The following is a 20250-nucleotide window of genomic DNA, read 5'->3' on the forward strand; positions in this document are numbered from 1 at the left end:
GGTAATATTGCAGAACTAACAGAAAAACATAAGAGAAAGGCAAAGAAAGGAATTTGGTTTTTCCCCTAATACAGGTAGTGCTTGCTTAATGACTACTTGTTCAGCAGCCATTCAAAGTTACAACAGCACGGAACAAGAGACTTATGGCCTGTCTTCATAGTTGCAATTGTGATTGTGACTTGGGTACTTGGCAACTGGCTCACAATGATGACATCATGTACCATGAAAGCCAGATGTGGCTTTCACTGCCAACTTCCAAGAAGCAATGGGGAAGCTGGTAGGAGGTCTCAAATAACGATCACGTGACATCATGCTTAATGACCGTGTGGGATTTGCTAAATGACGGCAACCAGATCTACCTCAGCTGCTGTCATAAATCAGCACAGTCATATCACATCGTGCTATGTGAGCATATCATTTAGTGTTGGAGTTGTCAGTCTTAATTACCATCATTAAGTGAGGACTACCTATACCTATAGGCTTACTACCTATACCGAGTTACCAGACTTAATTACCGTCATTAAGTGGGGACTACCTATACTTCTGGGTCTTTGCACCTCTAGGTTGAAAGGCTTCTGAAATATACAGTGGAGTGCTGCTACCTCCTCTGGCTGTATATGACTTATGGAACATCTATTCTTTATCCCGCTCTTCTGGGAGGGGAAGGGAGCTGAAAACAGAAGTCCCACTGCTTTGGAATAAGTCTTCCGCTGAAGATCAGGCTAGATCCCTCTTGGTTGACTTTCAGGATGATATCAGAAACTTCCTATGTCTTGAAAGTATATGCTACAATCCCAGTTTTTAATGTGGAATGCCACAGGACAAAGAAACAAGGCATATGATATCTCTACAGCCCTACTGCAAAGTCCTAAAGGACACCCTGCCCATCAGTTGTGAATGCACCTGTGCAAAATCTCTGCGCACAGACCCTGGTGGGTTGCCATTTTACAGAGGAGGCTCTCTCTGGAATCCTTTATTCCTTTTTATTCTCTTCTTTTTCTGAAATTTTATTTTGGTTGTATTGAGTCTTTCGGTTGGGATTTTAGGACTGTCATTTTATTACTGTTTTTAATTCTGCAAGTGTTTTAATTTGTTGCTGTATTGTACATCATGTAAGCTGATCAGAGTTATTGGATTGCCGGGGTGTGTGTGTGTGTTTAGACAGAAATAAATAAGCAAGCAAGCAAACACAGAATCATTTTTACCACACTGTCCCTACTGAAAGATACAAAACTCTCTGCAATATATAAATAAACCATTTTTTAAAAAATCAATAAAGCTTTTCTGAAATTAAGTCTCTGCAGAATAATCTGCAAATGAAAGCCATGGTTTACCCCCCCCCCCCAAAAAAAGCTTCTGATTGTGGCTGTGAAGAGGTTTGGGGGTGGTAGGGGTGGAAATAATTGTCTGAGAACTAGGGACATCAACTGTACACCCCCCCACCCCCGCTGTTCAGGCTAGACTAAAATAAGCAGATCTTCCCTTTCCTGTATTCCCTATGGAGCATTTTGTTTCTTTCAAGCAGAATTCTGACATGAATTTCATTCCGGTGTTCTTACATTTTCCTCCCCTTTCTCTCTCTTTTTTTTCTTTCCTTCATGCCTCTTCTCAGCACTGGAAAGCTCTGTTTGATCAGGTAGGTGAACAACTTGGAAATGTTTGTTTTAACACCTGGGAACAAGGGAGATCAAATGCATCTCTCCATCAGGGAGGGATTCCTGAGTGTCCTGTGATGTATGACCTTTTGTGTAGTTGGCCCACAACACCAACCAAATGGGTTTATGGTATGTCCTGGGTTCTTCCTTTATCTCTACTTTGTTGTGTTGTGTGTGCCTTTAATGTTTCCCTTTGTTGACTGAGATTTTCCTCCAAAAACGATGACCTTAAAAAGCAAGGAGCTAAATGCATTAAGGTTTGTTTTGTCTTTGTGTAGAATTCATATTTTGTAGAACTCATAGAAGGAAAGCTAAATTCATTCTCCAGGGGTCAGTTTCTCTCATAGGGCATACTGATACTGAATTAAACTTGACATTATTTAAGAATGTTACAAAAGAAAGCCAAGAATATGGGCTGATAAAATTTCCATGTTTGAAGTTCCAGCAATACATGGAGCAGATCAATATTAGGTACTCTGATTTAACGAAGCAGGCCAACAGGCTTAAGTGTTCGGGTACCTCACGCCTAAATATTTCGTAGCAGTAATGTAAATACTTTAAATCTTATTATCCCATAGTGTGCGGCTGACCGAGGCACAGTTAAGGTCAATCTGCACATGGAGAAATGGGAACACCATCACAGGGATATTATGGTTCCACACAAGACAAGAACCCCATGATGACAAGCCATGATTGTTTCGTAAGCAAGTAGAGTTTGTGACCTGTTCAGAAAGCAGAGTTCTAGAATGAAGAAGCCAGTCAGAGTCTGGGGATTTGGCAGCCTCTAGGATACCATTTTGAGATGGGTTGAGGTAGTTTGGGGGCCTTTTAGCTCCAATAATAACCAGCATCTCTACAACATGGTGTATAATAAACTTGGTAAGGGTGCTTATTAACATATTAAAAGCCCTTAAATGTATTTTTGCTGATTAACTGTGGCAGAGGATATTGAAACCTGGGTTTGAAAAGGTAGCACACTAGTCTATTATTTCTCAGGAATATCTGATGCAACAAGATCTCCACTGTGCACAGGTAAGCTACAAGTTGGCCTTTATTTTATTTATTTATTTATTTAGTTATATTTATATACCGCCCTATTCCCTGAGGACTCAGGGCGGTTTACAGGGAATTAAAAATCCAAAATACAAAAATTAAGAACCAAATTAAAAAATATTAAATTAACCCTGTAGTCAGTTAAAAAGAACCCCAAATTAAAAATTCCTCCTCAGTCTGGGCCCGAGAGCTCGAAGAGCCAGGTCTTCAGGCCCCGGCGGAATGATCGAAGGTCGGGGGCAGTTCTCAGCTCCACTGGCAGCTGGTTCCAGAGGGCAGGCGCTCCCACCGAGAAGGCCCTATCCCTGGGTGTCACCCGCCGGCAGTCTCTTACCGGCGGGACCCTGAGCAGACCCTCCCTGTGGGAGCGCACTGGGCGAAGGGCGTTTGATGCCGGCAGCAGGTGTTCCCTCAGATATCCCGGACCCAGGCCATGTAGGGCTTTATAGGAATGGATGAGACAAAGTCTTTAGAATGGATGAGACAAAGTCTTCTGCTGTGTTTAAGCAACCATCCAGTGGTTTGTATATTCCTTGTTTGCATTTAGAGATTGGGTGGTGCTTACAGAATGCTATGTTTTTACCATGGAGTTGAGATGCCCTTCTAATTAGTAACATGATGCATATGGTGCTTATGACTCTTTTAACACCGACATGTAAAGATACCCATGTGGGAAAAAAGTAGTATTCAAGGTACAATTTCTCGCAAGACCCATAGAAGCATCTCAATAAATATTTAGAAGAAATCGATGAAGCATATGGATTCGTATGCAAAGTTTAACCAGAGATTCACTTGTAGCTAAAGGAATTAGTATTTCTTTCTGCCAGTCAGCTATTGTTACCTTATCGCAACTTGCTGAAAGGCAGTATCCATCTATAGATTTTGAGGCAATTTACTAATGTGGTTCCTGCAAGTGGCTGAACCCAGCAGCTCCAACTGAAGCAGGCTGACCAGGCCTAGAGATGGCTTATTATCCTTCCTTAAGTAATCTTGCTGCCAGTGGCGATGAGTGTCTGTTTATAACCTGGTAAGCTCAGTTCTATATTTAGCCCATAAATCAGGTCTGAGCAATATTCTTCCTAGTGTGCCCTGTGTATCTGGTGAGGACAATGGGAGGATCAGGCTGTCACATTACGGAATGGCCTCTGACCTGTCATGGTGGGATGAATTATTCCTATTTTTATCATATGCAGGCATTCTTATAGGAACACCTAGCCACATACTTCCCCCACACTTACGACGACAAGAAGCTCTCATTGGGGAGTATAGTAAGATCCTGCTAAACTCCTCTCTACCCATTCATGCCTATACCTCTGATCTCTTAAGATGTCGATTAAAGTCAAGAAATCCACCACTCCTCACAGCGCTTAAGCTGCTGGCTGAACATCAGAGCACTATACAAAAGTGGATGGAAGCATGGAGTAGCTATACCTCCCAAGATATTTCTGAGCATATTAATCCTAGTAGTATACCTCCAGGATTTAATCTACCCCGACACATATGGGTGACATACAATAGAATTAGAACGACTCATGGGGTGTGTGCCGATTCTCTGTATAAAAGGGGAAAGACACCTTCAGCACAATGTGATTGCGGGGCTCCCTGACAGACTATCCAACATATAGTGAGGGAATGCACTAATAGAAGATACCCAGGAGATTTTAAGGACTTCCTCTGCGTAACAATGGCAGCTACTGACTGGATCTCCAAACTCGACATTAAACTCTGAAATGTTATTTCTGTTTTCCTCTTAGGTTTTATAATTGCTTCTTTTTTTAAAAAAAATTGTTTTAACTGTTCTAACTTGTAAATATGAAGTGCTTTTAATTCTGTGTGTGACCAGCCATACGCTAAATAAATAACCTAGACAGGGGTAGGCAACCTTGGCTCTTTTATGACTCGTGGACTTCAACTCCCAGAATCCCTGAGCCAGCGTGGCTCAGCTTGGAAACTTTTCCCTTTTCCCTCAGCATGGCTGGCTCAGGAATTCTGGGAGTTGAAGTCCAGGAATCATAAAAGAGCCAAGGTTGCCTATCCCTGACCTAGGAAAATACCTTTTCTCTGCTTATAAACCAGAGGTGAAGAATGATGGCCCCTTTATGACTTGTGGACCTCAACTCTCAGACTTCCTGAGCCAACCATGGGAGTTGGAGTCCACAAGTCGTAAAAGGGCCATCGTTGCCCACCTCTGTTGTAAACACTTAGTTCATAAGGGAAGGAGATTCTTTGCTTCTCTTTGCTCTTCTCCGGATGGGGGTGGTTGTGGCTTCTTCTCTTGACTTTCGTTTAAAGAGCTCTATCAAAGAATACCTGCTTTGTGTGCAGAAGTTCCCAAATTTGGCCACTGGTCTCCTGAGACAGGCAGGGGATGGCCTCTATCTAAAATCCCAAAGAACCATTGCCTGATGTAATAAATCAGGTTGGCCACGTGGACAAAATTTCTGCTCATGGCAGCACCTTGTAGAATATGGGATTTTTTTTGGGGGGGTGGTGGTGGTAAAAAAAATAAGCAGGATTGGATCTGGTAAATCTTAGAGGAAATCTTAGAGTAGACTAAATTGAAAGAAGAAACTACGTAGATGTGACAGTAGGAGTTGAGAGCCACTCGAGGGAGACTTTAAAATTCAATTTTAAGTGGACAAATAGTCTGGTTGGGCCAACGTGACTTCCAACAACCCAGTGAAACCCCTTCCTCTCTCCAAAAGTAACGTCTGCATGTTTCCTTTTCCCACCATTGGTATTTCGCCATTATAAAGAGAAGTGATGTTTCATTTATGGTCAAAGCCATTTCAGTTAGAAAGAGAGTGAAGTATTAGTCTGGGCTATCTAGCTAGCATGCTAACCCCTAATGTGGCTGTCTTGTGTGTCACTGGCTAAAACATTGGAATGGGAGACTGATCTTGTTTTGCTGCTGAACAATCTGGACACTGCCTGCATTAAAATCTCTTTCTGAAGTTGATCTTGATGTTAGGGCAGACATGTCAAACACAAGGCCCGGGGACCGGATCCGGCCCGTGAAGTGGTTTCATGTGGCCCGCGAAGCCATTCTGGAAACAGTGAGGGAACGGCCCCCACTGCCTTGGCCCTGGCCCAGAGACCCTCCTTCTGCCAGAGACCCTCAGATCTGTCCCACTCCTGCCCAGGCCCCCATAGGCACCCTTGATGCGAACGATGTAGAGCTGGCCATGCTCACCCAGTAGGCCATACGCACTCTAGCCACGCCCACCCAGTAAGCCACGCCCACCCGGCCCCCTGAGGGCAACCACAATGCTGAAGCGGCCCTCAATGAAATTGAGTTTGACACTTCTGTGTTAGGGTATAATCCAGGCCCGCCATTCCAGCTGTCTGCCTTTTGCAACTTTGGTACTGGGAACATTTGGAAAAATACTGAGGTTCTTATTCACCCAAAGTGGGCAGGAGGATGAGCAAAAAATAGAAGAAATAATATTATGTTGCCAAATGAGAGACTAATACAAATGAGCCACTAACCTCATCTTAGGAACTATAAAGACTTGGTTAGAATGGGCAAGAAGTTAATTGAAGTCTCAAAACAATTAGCTCCCTTGAGGCAAGGTCCATGCTAAAATTTAATCTGTCTCTGGGGCATAATTAAGATAGCACATCTTATGGAAATTGAATTTGTACAAAATTGTATTGCCTACGGGCAAATATACTTCCAGATTCTAGAAGCCAAATCTGAAAACCTATTAGAATTCATTGGCATAGCAAAATGCTTCTTTGTTTTAATTAAAGATCTATTCTTCCATCTGGAGTGTTTGCAAGCAGATTTTAATCTGCCTTTATTTATTCCATTGGTATGGCACTACTATAGTTTCATGCCAACCAGGTGTGGCTACATGTTATTTCAATTATTATCCTTACACAGCCTCGTGAGATTGGTTAGTTAAAATGTTGCCTAGTAAGTTGCATGGCTAAAAAGAAATTTGAGCCTAGTGTTAATAATAATAATAAGTTGGAAGGGACCTTGGAGCTCATCTAGTCCAACCCCCTGCTCAGGCAGGTAACCCTATACCATTTCAGACAAATGGCTGGCCAGTCTTTTCTTAAAAACTTCCAGTGTTGGAGCATTCACAGCTTCTGGAGGCAGGTTGTTCCACAGGTTAATTGTTCTAACTGTCAGGAAGTTTCTCCTTAGTTCTAGGTTGCTTCTCTCCTTGACTAGTTTCCATCCATTGCTTCTTGTCCTGCCTTCAGATGCTTTGAAGAATAGCTTGACTCCCTCTTCTTTGTGGCAGCCCACAAACTAGGCAATATTAACTGGGCAATTCTATCCATTGTTCCTAGGGTCAAGTAGAGGGAGGCAAGGAGATATAACTGAAAAAAAGCCATGGGACTCAAACATTTAAAGAAATCACAGTCAGAACAATTGTTCAGCAAAGTAACTGCCTGGCGAGGAAGTCCTTTTCATTAAGAAGGGTCTGTTGGCAATTGGAGAAGCATTGCTGAAGAGGTTACTCCAGTGGTGGTGAACCTATGGCATGCATGCCAGAGATGGCAATCAGAGCCCTCTCTGTGAGCACATGCACAGTGGCCCCAGCCCCACCTTCCCCCATGGCCCCCTCCTTACCAGCAGCCCCCCGGAGGAGAATCACCCCTGAGTGTGGCCTGCGTGGAGCAGCGCAGCCAAGGACATGGCAGCTGGGCAGGGGGGACAAGACTCTGCCCTCATGCCCCCTTGCACGCAGTTGATGTTGTGGGGCACAGGCAGAGAGCATGGCCACCATGGCGCTGCTGGGCCACCTGGGCAATCTGTGCCAGAGACAGTGAGTGGCCCTGCGGGTGGGCGGGGGGCAGGGGCAGGCTGGGGGTAGAGCGGGCGGGATGGGGTTGGAGCAGGTGCATGCGGAGGAGCGGGATGGGGGCAGGGCCAGTTTTGGGGCACTCGGTCTCTAAAAGGTTCACCATCACTGAGTTACTCCATCCAGAGCTAGTAGCTGATCTCATCTTGTCTCATCTCATTGTGCAGATATTTCAGAGTTGAAGGGTGCTTCTTCTTACTTCCATTATGTCCCACCATACACTGTCACAAAATAAATGTTTGCAACAGCATGGTGAAAATCTCCATTTCTGTACATGTGCTGACATACATGAAAAGCTTATTATTGTAGTAGAAGGAGTGGCAGGACCTGGGGGTTGGCGTTAAAAGAGGGATCAGCCTAGAATCCCTACATAGCCACAAGTGGACTAAGTCCAACTCCCCCTTGAATTCTCTTGACCCTTATTTAACTCCAAGCAGATGCTAACTGTTAGTTGAGAAGATTCCTGTCCATAGGCATGATTAAGGTAAAGGTAAAGGTTCCCCCGCACATGCGTGCTAGTCGTTTCCGACTCTAGGGGCCGGTGCTCATCTCCATTTCATAGCCGAAGAGCCAGCGCTTGTCCGAGGACGTCTCCGTGGTCATGTGGCCGGCATGACTAGACGCCAAAGGCGCACGGAACGCTGTTACCTTCCCACCGTAGTGGTCCCTATTTTTCTACTTGCATTTTTACATGCTTTCGAACTGCTAGGTGGGCAGAAGCTGGGACGAGTAACAGGCGCTCACTCTGCTACGCGGCACTCGGGATTCGACCCGCCAAACTGCCGACCTTCCAATCGACAAGTTCAGCGTCCTAACCCACTGAGCCACCGCGTCCCATGATTAGCATGATTAGCAATAGTTTAATTGAACTTTCATGTGCATTTCTCACTTGAAAGCTATATAGTAATAGTGCAAGCTACTTGGTCACAATATCTGAACCAACCCTCAAACTTAATAATAAATCAAGAAAACCAACACACAATCCACTAATCCAGTAGGAAGTAGTGTTTAATGGCCCAGCTTTTATTCTTCCCTTTCCCCCCTCCCCTCTCAGTTTCATCTGCTTAATGGATGGTAGTAAGGGTAATGACATTGCAAAATGCATTTGTCCTTTTGGGTTCTTTGTTTGAGTAAGTCTAAAAATGTAGGTTTGCTGTTTAGCTTTTCAGATACTTTAAAAGAACTTTGAAGACAGGCAAAAGGGTTTGCTCCTGACAGGGAAGGGACCACAGCAAGGTGCAGATGGATCGGTTGTTCCCCTGCCTAAGGATGTTCTATTCCTTTCCAACAAGGGAAACTTACTCAGTGAGCCAGGGTAGTTAATGTAACCAAGTGAATCAAGATAGTCTTTTCCACTAATTGGTACCTTCTGGCAACTCCAGCTAGGCTTTCCCCCATCCCTTTTCCATGACATACTTTTTCACTTGAGGTGTGGAGTGTCAAATCTGGCTCCGTTCATAGGATAGCACACACTGAATCACTGACCTGTGGACTTCTCTCCTCAATTGTACACCAACGACCTCCCTTTTTTTAACGACCCTGTAATCCTTTAATTCGGGGTTGGGGGCGACTGGATGTAGCTGAGCAGTTACTGGCTGGATGCCCTTCCTGACGCCACACAGAACTTCTATTGCAGACCAACTACAATTCTATGAAATACAACAAATGCATGAAGGAGGGTGAAGTTACAGTTGCCGTACGGTCAGATTTGCATTGCAGGACCTTGGATAGCACCGGGCAGGCAACCAAGCTTTCCTCCTCCTCGTGCCAGCCTGTCACTCTGGGGTCCAGAGGCTTAACAATAACCTTGTGAAGACTGGAAGAGGTGCTGAAGTGGGGAGTATTTGTGAACCTATGAGAGAAGAAACAGGGATAGTGGAACATAGGTGCAACACAACAATAGAAAGGATAGGGGTGGGAAGAAGGATGTTAGGAGGGGGTCCCTATATGTATATTTTGATATTTTGATGTGCTTGAAAGTATGAGGCATGAAAGACTAGGTCCACGTGTGAAGGCTCAGTTAAACTGATTTACTGCTATAGCCTATGCATATGTATCTTTTCAATTAATAATTGGCACCTGCTTAGAATTAGATAAGAGGTCAATGGCATTCAAGGAGAGTTGGACTAGATTGCTTGTGGATGCGTAGGGACTCTCAAATGATCCCTTTTTTCACGCAGACACTGCCAAGTTCTACCACTCCTCCCACAGAAAGGGAACATACGTGTTGGTAGGTGTGCATAAATGCGAAAAGAAAGAATGAAGGGAACAAACCTACATATTTGGGATAGGAATGGGGAAGAGGGGAAGAGGGGCATTGTTTTGCACAAGGCAAAACTTATTAGTTCAAAGAAGTGAATTCATGTTTTGAAACGGAGGTGCAACATTTGCCTTACATTCAGTTCTTGGGCCAATTCATTGTTGCTTTCCTTTGCCCCTCTCCCTGCCTTGAAATGATTTTTTTTTGAGAAACCCCCCCCCCCCCATTCCCACCTTGATCTAAAAATGTCTAGTGTGGTTCTTGCACAAAAGTACAGTAGGTTCTTTCCCATTTTTGAATTTTCACTTTTCAGGGCTGGAAGTATATTACCAAGATAAATCATTTGCTCAGAAGCAAATAGAATAGGAATTGCAAGACCGGGTTCAATATATTTTAAACCCTTCCAAATCCATCCTTCCCAGGAGACATTCACATGTAAAAGATGCTTGCATTGAACTGGATGTCTAGTTGCTCTATTGAAGCTCTTTCCTCACAATCTGCAGAACGATGCCTGCTCTTTAATGATTCAGAAAGCTGGCTTGAATTTGCTATTTCTCCCTAGTAATGTTATTTCCCCCCCTTTCTGGAAGTAATATAGGTGGGCTTTCTCTGACAGCTCTATAGTCCAACTGTAGGCCAGGAAAATGCAGTGGTGGCATCGTTATGCTTACTGCATCTTATTTCTGCCATGCTCTCTGAAGTATTTGGGAACTTACGAGAGAAGAAACAGGGATAGTGGAACATTGGTGCAACACAAGAATAGAAAGCGTTTGTAGGATAGGGGTGGGAAGAAGGATGTTAGGAGGGGGTCCCTATGAGCAGGAACATGTTTTGCTTATCTGAATGGCTGAGCTGATGTTTGAATGAAAAAGGGTTGCAGTTCCAATTGTTTCACACCTCATAAACTTTAAACATAGTAAGAGTATTTCCAGAATGAGCTTGGGACTGCCATATTCTGCAGATACGATCGGCCACAACCCACAGTTTATTCAAACAGCTTTTGGTCACGCTGAATGGAGATGATGGGAATTTTACTTCAGAACATCTGGAAGGTAAGGAGCTAAGAAGAAGGGGACATCCTATTGAGCCTTCTTCTGAACTCCTAGTGAGTTCAGGTTTCATTTTTACCTTACCCAGGTAGTCTGGTGGACATAAACCTGTTAAGCAGCTTATGGAAAAGAGACTCTCTACATTAGGTCTCTTGGGCAGAAGTCAACATTGTCACAGGGCACCATCATGGATTAGAAGGATGCTTAGAGTTACTCTTCTGACCAAAAACACTGAGGTAGATTTACCCAGGCCTGTATGGGGTTGATCCAAAATGTTATCATTCTCATGCTCTGAAATCTCTTTTTAGTCACCTCTTTTGACCTTCTCTTCTGGATTGTGTATATTGTATGTACATTCACATTCACATAATGTTTGTATGTACATTCACATAATGTACACAATGAAATTATGTGTACATTCACAATGCTTATGCAGTTCCTACTATCTGGGTTGCCCGGCCCATCACTAGTAAGTGGATGAACATCAGAATCTGGTACAGATGCTTAATTTGAACTATTTGCCTTCTGACTTGTGCATGGAACAGATCGGAAGAAATCCAGTCCATTGCAGTGATCCCACAGTGATCTTGATCAGCTTAGTTAATCTTGGCTTGGAAGACGAGGGTTTTGTCCTGCATTCCTAACAGGAGCTTGTACAACACCCCAATATAACTGGCCACATCCAACTCAAACGTGGCCAACTCATGGCAGCCAACTCGCTGAGGGACAACTCGCCATGGCCAAATTGCCATGGGACAACTCAACACTGTATTAATTGTTTCATTCGTTTACTTTTATTATTGGTGACCACGTTCTTTTTGAAATTATTGTAACTCTTGTATTACCAGATTGACTTTCTTTATTTTATTATTATTATTATTATTATTATTATTATTATTATTATTATTATTATTATTGGCCACAGTTCCTTTGAAATTAATGTAACTTTTGTATTTGTTGAATTGTCCTGTGGCAGGTTGTCCTGCAGTGAGTTGGCGAGTTTTTCCCATTCTGGTTTTTGCCTGTTTCTGCCATATTGACTGGAGGAAGGTAGCTTAAGTAAGCAGCTTTGTGCGTAATTCATCTGTTTGCTACTCCTCTGGGTTGGTAAAAGTTTCAGGGGTTTTTCTCTTCTCATTAAAAATATATGCATCCTCTTCCCACCTCTGAAATGCCGGGTAATAAATCTCCCATGAAGGGAGGCAAGGCAAGAGCAGAAACAATTGCGGGAGAGGTGGCGCTGAACTTAAACCGCACTCCAAGTATTACTTCTGTGCTGTCTTTATTCCCCAGCGTTTCCTTACGTGCAAAGATAGAGGTTTCTGCGTCTCTCAGAAGCACGTAATGTACTGACAGTGTACTGACAATCCAGCCAAATATGCCAAGATGTTTCTCCCCCCCCCTTGGTTAGTGCGTAGGCTGTTCCTAATGCATTGCTCAGATCGCCACCTCCACCTCCATTAAAGTGAGATTATATTTTAAAACTTAAGCATAGCTTGGAGGATGGGAGGGAAAAAAAGGCTCAGCCTCTTTTGCCCAAGTATTGTTATGCAAGTCAGCCATGTGTTTACCGTCTCATTCCTCCTGGCTGCCCTATTGTCCAGGGGAGAATTTGGTCTCTATAGGAACAGTTGCCAGCTGGCTGGCTGGTTTAAACAAGGTCCTTCTTTTCTTTGAAGGCTGCTGCCTCTGGGGGAAATAGACTGCCCTGGGATTTGTAAAAAAAAATCTTCTGATTTCACCCTAACAATCCCCTGCTGGGCTAGCAAGATTTCCCCATGGTTCAAAATGACCCTAGAAAGCCCGTGTTGTATTTATAGTCCTGCCTCTCCCTGCTATGCACAATCTATTAAGATCTATGCCTATGCCTATATTTGCTGTATTACTGTGGATAATTAGAGAGGGCAGCCTGCAGCTAATTCACCTAGCTGCAATTTCAGCTCTTTCTCTGTAGATGAGATTAGTTCAATGTCACCTGCCTTTAACCCGAGGTCTGCAGCACGGAAGGGAAAATGGAAGCTAAAGAAAGAAACACATTTTCCCCCCCTCTGCCAGAGGTCATCTTAATCCAATGCATCCTGCAATGTCAGTAGAGGAATGTCAGTTATTCATTCTATACTTTCAGTGGAGGAAAAAGTAACTGTGGTGGCGCAGTGGTTAGAACGCAGTATGGCGGGCTAATTCTGCTGACTGTCAAGAGTTCAATCCTGACCAGCTCAAGGTTGACTCAGCCTTCTGTCCTTCTGGGGTTGGTCAAATGAGCACCCAGATTGTTGGGAGCAATATCCTGGCTCTGTAAACCGCTTAGAAAGGGCCGTAAAGCACTGTGAAGCGGTCTATAAGTCTAAGGGCTAAGTGCTGTTGCTACTCATTCTATACTTTCAAGAAGCAAAAGACAGAGCTTTTTTCCCCCCTCCCTGGGATTGAATTAAATCTAAAACGGGTCATGATTTGTGGGCCCATACCTTTTTAAAATTTGTAATAAACAGCATCTGGGGAGGATTTGGGCTCATACCCCTTTCTCACACTTATTTTTCTGGTGATCTGGCAAAAGAAATGTGCCTCCGTAGTCTAGTTTCTTCTTGATTCACTGGAATTTATAGTCTAACACATTCAGAGAGTAAAGCATTAGGGAAGATGGTTTTCAAAATGGAAGGAGAGTCCTCTTCTGTGTTACTTTTATTTCAGTCCATCTCCTGTTTAGCCCCCTGAGTGCTTGATCTGCGTGATATTAATAATAGTTTAGTTCATTAATTTAGGCTTTCTCTTACTGTTTTCTCCTACCAGACCTTTGAACATTTTAAATAAATATAGCTGAACATCTGTACGTTGGCACTGATTCATTACTCAGTGATTAAATGCTGTAAAATAGTAATTTTTGGAGGAAGGGATGAAACAGCTAATAGAAACTAAATCAAAAGAGAACAGAAGCTTCAATCCCTAATTGAAGCATAATTGGAAAGCGTGAATCTTTAAAGTCCTAGTTAGTGATGCTGGCTCAACACCATAGCCTGGAGCCCAACTAAGTTAACTGTATTTGTTCTGGTTAAAATCAATAGAGCTTGACACAACTAATTTGCCCCACTGATCTCAAAGGCATATAGGGTAAGCTAATTAACAGCTGAGTCCTTCATCATGTCTACTTCAAATAGGCTTGTACTTTATTGAAATGAACAAGTCTTACTGCTGGGAATGACTATAACTCCAGCACAGTCTGGATCCAGCTTTGCATATGTACAGTATATGTATACATATGTACATGTACATGTGCATGTATATATATACATATACATACACATATACACATACACACACATTTACGTACACACACATATATGTATATATATATATATATATATATATATATATATATATATATATATATATGTATGTATGTATGTTTGTATGTAAAGCTAAAGGTTCCCCTGCACATGTGTGCTAGTCGTTTCCAACTCTAGGGGCCGGTGCTCATCTCCGTTTCAAAGCCGAAGAACCAGCGCTTGTCTGAGGACATCTCCGTGGCCGGCATGACTAGACGCCAAAGGCACATGGAACACTGTTACCTTCTCACCGTAGTGGTCCCTGTTTTTCTACTTGCATTTTTTTTACGTGCTTTCGAACTGCTAGGTTGGCAGAAGCTGGGATGAGTAACAGGCGCTCACTCTGTTACGCGGCACTCGGGATTCAACCCGCCAAACTGCCGACCTTCTGATCGACAAGCTCAGCATTCTAACCCACTGAGCCACCGCATCCAATACACACACACACACACACAATTTTTTTATTAATATACTAATACTCCTTCCTCCTCCTGTTTTCTCTATGACAACAACCCTGTGAGGTGAGTTGGGCTGAGAGAGAGGGATTGGTCCAAAGCAGGGATCTTCAAACTTGGCCCTTTGATGACTTGTGGGCTTCAACACCCAGAATTCCTCAGCCCTGGTCCAAAGTCACCCCAGCTGGGTCACCTGCCAAATTGGAACTTAACATTTTGCCTTCCACATGTTGGCTGTGCTTTGATATTTGTACCCGAGATAATCATGAAAAGGTATTGTATTCTCTGAATCTTCAAACAGCTTCTTTGAAAATTTAGTTTCTCTTCCTACAGAGGTAATTGTTTCCTCAAGCCAAATTGAGTATGAAGGACAGGCTTTACAAGATATTTCTGAAGGTATTCAGTGGTGCTACAGGTATTAATCTCACCTTGTGTCAATGTGGGGACTACAACTAAAACAGCATGCCACAATTGAGATCTCTACTGTAACACACAAGGATGCTTCTTTATTGTAGTGTCATGATACTGCATATTTCTCTATTCTAGTTCTATATTAGTAGCTATTCTGATGAGTGCACTATCATGATATAAAAAGAACATTGGATGAGAGAGAAGGGAATAATTTAAAACAAGGAGCCCCTTCCAGGGTAGCCCAATGGATCACTTACAGGCTACCCTCATGTATTATGCTAAACTTTAACAGATTTTTGGGGGGTTGGGCTTAAGGGAGGAATCCAGAATTAGGGAGGATGCTGTGCCTCAAGGAGGACAGACCATTATTGAACTTCAATGTATAATCATCGACATACAATAGTTCATTTAGTGACTGAAGTCACAACAGCACTGAAAAAAGTGACTTATGACCATTTTTTCACACTTACAACCATTGCAACGTCCCCATGGTCGTGTGATCAAAATTCAGACACTTGGCAACTTTATTCATATTTATGAGGGTTGCAGTGTCTTGGGGTCATGCGATCCCCTTTTGCAACCTTCTGCCAAGGCAGTGGAGAAGCTAGATTCACTTTGTGGCCTTGTTACTAATTTAACGACTGCAGTGATTCACTTAACAACTCTGACAAGAAAGGTTGTAAAAGGGGGCAAAACTCATTTAACAAATGTCTCAGTAACAGAAACGTTGGGCTCAATTGTGGTTGTAAGTCGAGGACTACCTATAGTCTATTGCAGTGATGGCGAACCTTTAGAGAATAAGTGCCCAAACTGCAACCCAAAACCCACTTACGTATCATCGGGTGCCGGGTGGGTGTGGCCCATTGGGTGGGTGTGGCCATTGGGTGGGCGTGGCTGCAGTGGTAACGACAGACTGGGTGGGACTAAAAAGTTCAATCAATCAATTCCAACTTTGTGAGATCTTTTTTTCCCCCGCGAGAAGTTGAAATTGATTGATTGATTGAACCTTTTTTTTTGCACACGGCGAAAAGGTTTTATAAAACCCAGCTGAAGGCCTAGGAATGGGGCGACGGCGCACGTGCCCAGAGAGAGTGCTCTGCGTGCCACCTGTGGCATGCGTGCCATAGGTTCGCCACCACAGCTCTATTGAATTAACCATATTGTGTCTGAATACCCAAATACTGTACCCAGTCAGTTATGTTTTTTATGATAATAAATCATGACTGAGTCCTTGTTCACGTAATGTATGAACTTGGCTGTAGTTCCAATCTGTAGATTTTCACCTTTGCATTCGGACTTAATGGAGATAGTTTTGTTTTTCCCTGGGATTTGTTAACTCTGTTTGCCGCCTCTTGGGCAGATATTATGGTTATTTTAGCGGCAACAGTGTAAGATGATGCTTTCACCAAGCTAGCATGCGTACCTCTCTGTGGTTCCGGCTGCTGAACCAAGGTCCAGTTGCATTGATTTATAGCATTACTTAGGATGACTTGTGGCCAAAGAAAGTTGCAGTTGAAAGATGCTTTGCTGACAGCTGATTTATGAGTCCAGGAAGGAGTCCTGAAAGGTTCACCGAGAATTCATTTGCCTCCAACCTAGTTTGTGATGACTGCCATTTCTGCTGCTACCTTCTCCTTTATAAGCAGAAGAAGTAATAGAGCTGATGAGGCAAATTAATATATAGGCCTTTTGCAAAACTAAGTCAGGAAAAAGGGGTGCATACAGTTCTCTTCTTGTTGGAAGAGCTGTGCTTGTGGAGATGGGCAGAAAAGAGCAACAAAGATGATTAGGGGGCTGGAGGCTAAAACCTATGAAGAATTGGATTTAAGGTGCTGGTACTTACCTTTAAAGCCCTACATGGCTTAGGCCCGGGATACTTGCAGGACCATCTGCTGCCGGGAACGAATTCCCATCGCCCAGTACGCTCACACAGAGAAGGCCTCCTCAGGGTACCGTCGGCTAGGCAATGTCGGCTGGCGACCCCCAGGGGGAGGGCCTTCTCTGTGGGAGCGCCAGTCCTATGGAATCAGCTCCCCCCTGAGCTTCGGATGGCCCAAAATCTCCAGTCCTTTCGCCGCGGCCTGAAAACACTCCTTTACCACCTGGCTGACCTGGACTGACAGGCATTTTAATTATATTTACAATTTTTAATTTATTTTTAATTTTAATTTATTGCACAGATGATTTTAATTTTATTTCTATCTTAATTTCTGTACTTATTATATGTTTTGTTGTTAGCCGCCCTGAGTCCTTCGGGAGATAGGGCGGGATATAAATTCCATTAATAAATAAATAAAATAAATAAATATCTACTTTAACGAAAAGAAGGATGAAGGGGTGACATGATAGCAGTGTTCCAATATCTCAGGGGCTGCCACAAACAAGAGGGAGTCAAGCTATTCTCCAAAGCGCCTGAAGGCAGGACAAGAAGCAACGGATGGAAACTAGTCAAGGAGAGAAGCAACCTAGAACTAAGGAGAAATTTCCTGACAGTTACTGTAGAACAATTAACCAGTGGAACAGCCTGCCTCCAGAAGCTATGAATGCTCCAACACTGGATGTTTTTAAGAAGAGATTGGACACCTATTTGTCTGAAATGGTGTAGGGTTTTCTGTTCAAGCAGAGGTTTGGACTAGAAGTCCTCCAAGGTCCCTTTCAGCTCTGTTATTCTGTTATTTTGACGGAAACTGAAGTTAAGAAGAAAACAGTAGTAACTCCGAAGGTGCTTTTCCAGGAGGCAACTGGACTTTCTTGTTTTTCTTTGAAGACGTTTCACTTCTCATCCAAGAAGCTTCTTCAACTCTGACTGGATGGTGGGGAATGCAGACAGCTGGTCATTTGCATTTTCTTTTAGAGAGAGGCCACTGTCCTCAGGGTCATCCGAGTCAGGCAAATGGGTGTGGAGCCTTCTTGGAACTGCTGAAAGGACTGTGTTGTAGACTGGAGAGAGATGATGTTATATCCCACCCCCTCTGTTGAGAGAAGACTGTTCAGTTTTGACACAGATGGCCTCTTGCCCTCTCTTTCAAACCAGCGGTCCTCTCCGTCCAAAATGTGGACTTGGCCATCTTCAAAAGAGGGGCCTCTGAATCTTGTCCTGGTGGGTTTGTTCTCCTATGTTGTGCAATGCATTTATGAAGTGGTTATTTTTTCCCCCCAATGTACAGATCTGCACGTGTCTCACTGCATTGTACTGCACATACCATGTTGCTCCGTTTGTGTCTGGGTGTTTTATCTTTGGGATGGACAAGCTTCTGCCTTAGTGTATTCTTGGGTTTAAAGTGTGCACGTAATGTTGTGCTGGCTGAAGATCCACCTGAGCTTTTCAGACATTCCTGCAACGTGTGGAATGATTACGTTGTTTTGTTTATTGTTCTCTTCTTTGTCTGTTATGGAGGAGCTCCTGCTGGGTCTTTTGGGGGATTTGATGAAGGCCCACTTGGGATAGACACACGTTCTGAGGGCTTGCTTGATGTGTTGTAGTTCTTTTTCTTTCCCATCTTTGCTGGTAGGCAGGCCTTCAGCTTGGTGGTGTAGGGTTCTGATAACTCCCATTTTGTGCTCCAGGGGTGGTGAGAATGAAAATGTAAATATTGATCTCTGTGTGGGGGTTTTCTGTAAACTTCAGTGTTTTCTGACTTCTTTAATGTGTACTTCACAGTTCAGGAAGGCTAGATTATTTTATTTTTATTTTATTTTATTTTAATTCCATTTATATCCCGCCCTTCTCTGAAGACTCAGGGCGGCTTACAAACTTAGCAGTAGCCTTCATTCTATGTATATGCCTGCTTATTAGGGCTTTCACACACACACCCAAGCGGCATTATTACAAAGTCAGCTTAATTGCCCCCAACAATCTGGGTCCTCATTTTACCTACCTCGGAAGGATGGAAGGCTGAGTCAACCTTGAGCCTGGTGGGATGTGAACCTGCACTAATTGCAGGCAGTTGGTGTTACTTAAGGAGGCATTAGCCCACTGCTCCACCAAGGCTCTTCATAACATTTTCCATAACATCTTCCCACGTGAACTTGATGTATCTGTCCACAGAATTGATATGTTCGCTTCCAGTTCCTGTGTTTTGAACTTGACTCAAATATCATCCACATATCTAGTTTAGGGCTTTGGTTTCTACCTCTTCCATGTAGAGATTGGCCACAGTGGGGGATACGGGGGAGCTCACAGCACAGCCGTGCTTTTGTCTGTAGAAACCTTCATTGTATTTAAAATAAGAAAATAGTGACAATGACTGCATGTTCATTGAACACCTATTAAAATTAGATGTTATACTGCCCTCTAAAGCCACCTTATTATTTTCTGACCAAAGCCGCGCGTCTACTCTGTATAATAGCCAAATCATTCAAGCCATTTATTTGACAAATATATGCCACATAGACTTTCTTTGTGATTTGTGCAGAGCTTTTTAAAAGGCTGGGTAGCAAAGTATAGTAGCAGGAATACAAAAGCAACCTGCAACCTTTCTCTGACTCTAAACAGAGCCCATAGTAGGATGAAACAAGCAGCCGAGAGCCCCTTCCATGCTTTGTCAGATATTAACTTTGCAATTCAGCATTTCCCACCTCCTTTATTTTAGGTTGCTTGGATTGGATCTGGGTCCAGTGGTTAAGGCACTAGGCTAGAAATTGGGAGTTCTAGTACTGCCTTAGCCATGAAAGCTAGCTGGGTAACTTTGGGCCAGTCATTCTCTCCCAGCCCAATGCAACTCACAGGATTGTTGTTGTGGGGGAAAACGGAGGAGGAAGGTGTGTTGGGATAGGTTTGCCGCCTTGAGTTATTTGTAAAAATAATAAAGGGGGGGGTTTAGAAATAAATAAAAATAAAAAATAATAACAAGGGTTGGGATCTGGCATCCCTTTTGGGTCCCTGATATCTTGGAACAAAGGGTGCTGGGTGTAAAAAAACCCAAAAAAACCCATTGCTGAAGAGTTTGAGGGGGTCTGCAAGTCCAAGTAGGCAATATCAGACAAAGAGTCAAATCTGGATTAGCTTATAAATTGCCTCCAGTTATGAAAAGCCCTTGGACTTGCTCTTGAAGGCATTACATTGTCCACAGACGGATCCCTTTCTTGGTCTTTGTCCTCTGGGAAGCTGCTGCTCGAAGTCCTGGCAAAAAGTTGCAGAAGAGCAGCCCTATTGTGGGTGCAAAGCCAGGCCCTGCGTCCCAGGCTTGTAGCACGTCTGGCAAGTTCCCAGCTTTGAAGAGCTCCA

General features: G+C 43.4%; 1 protein-coding gene across 3 annotated transcripts in view; it reads left to right on the forward strand.

Annotated features, from left to right (window-relative positions):
- RHBDL3 (rhomboid like 3) overlaps window positions 1-20250 on the forward strand; it is a gene marked incomplete at both ends in the record, with an annotated part of 143948 nt that overhangs the window by 12411 nt on the left and 111287 nt on the right. For 2 of the 3 annotated variants that reach the window (XM_083353630.1, XM_083353631.1), the window contains one exon: window positions 1613-1636. The exons of the other annotated variant lie outside the window; for it this stretch is intronic. In XM_083353630.1, the coding sequence (XP_083209756.1) occupies window positions 1613-1636 (24 nt within the window). The remainder of the gene's footprint in view (window positions 1-1612; window positions 1637-20250) is intronic. 3 annotated transcript variants of the gene reach the window in all.

Source organism: Vipera ursinii (genome assembly GCF_947247035.1).
Source record: "Vipera ursinii genome assembly, chromosome: 2".
NCBI lineage: Eukaryota > Metazoa > Chordata > Lepidosauria > Squamata > Viperidae > Vipera > Vipera ursinii.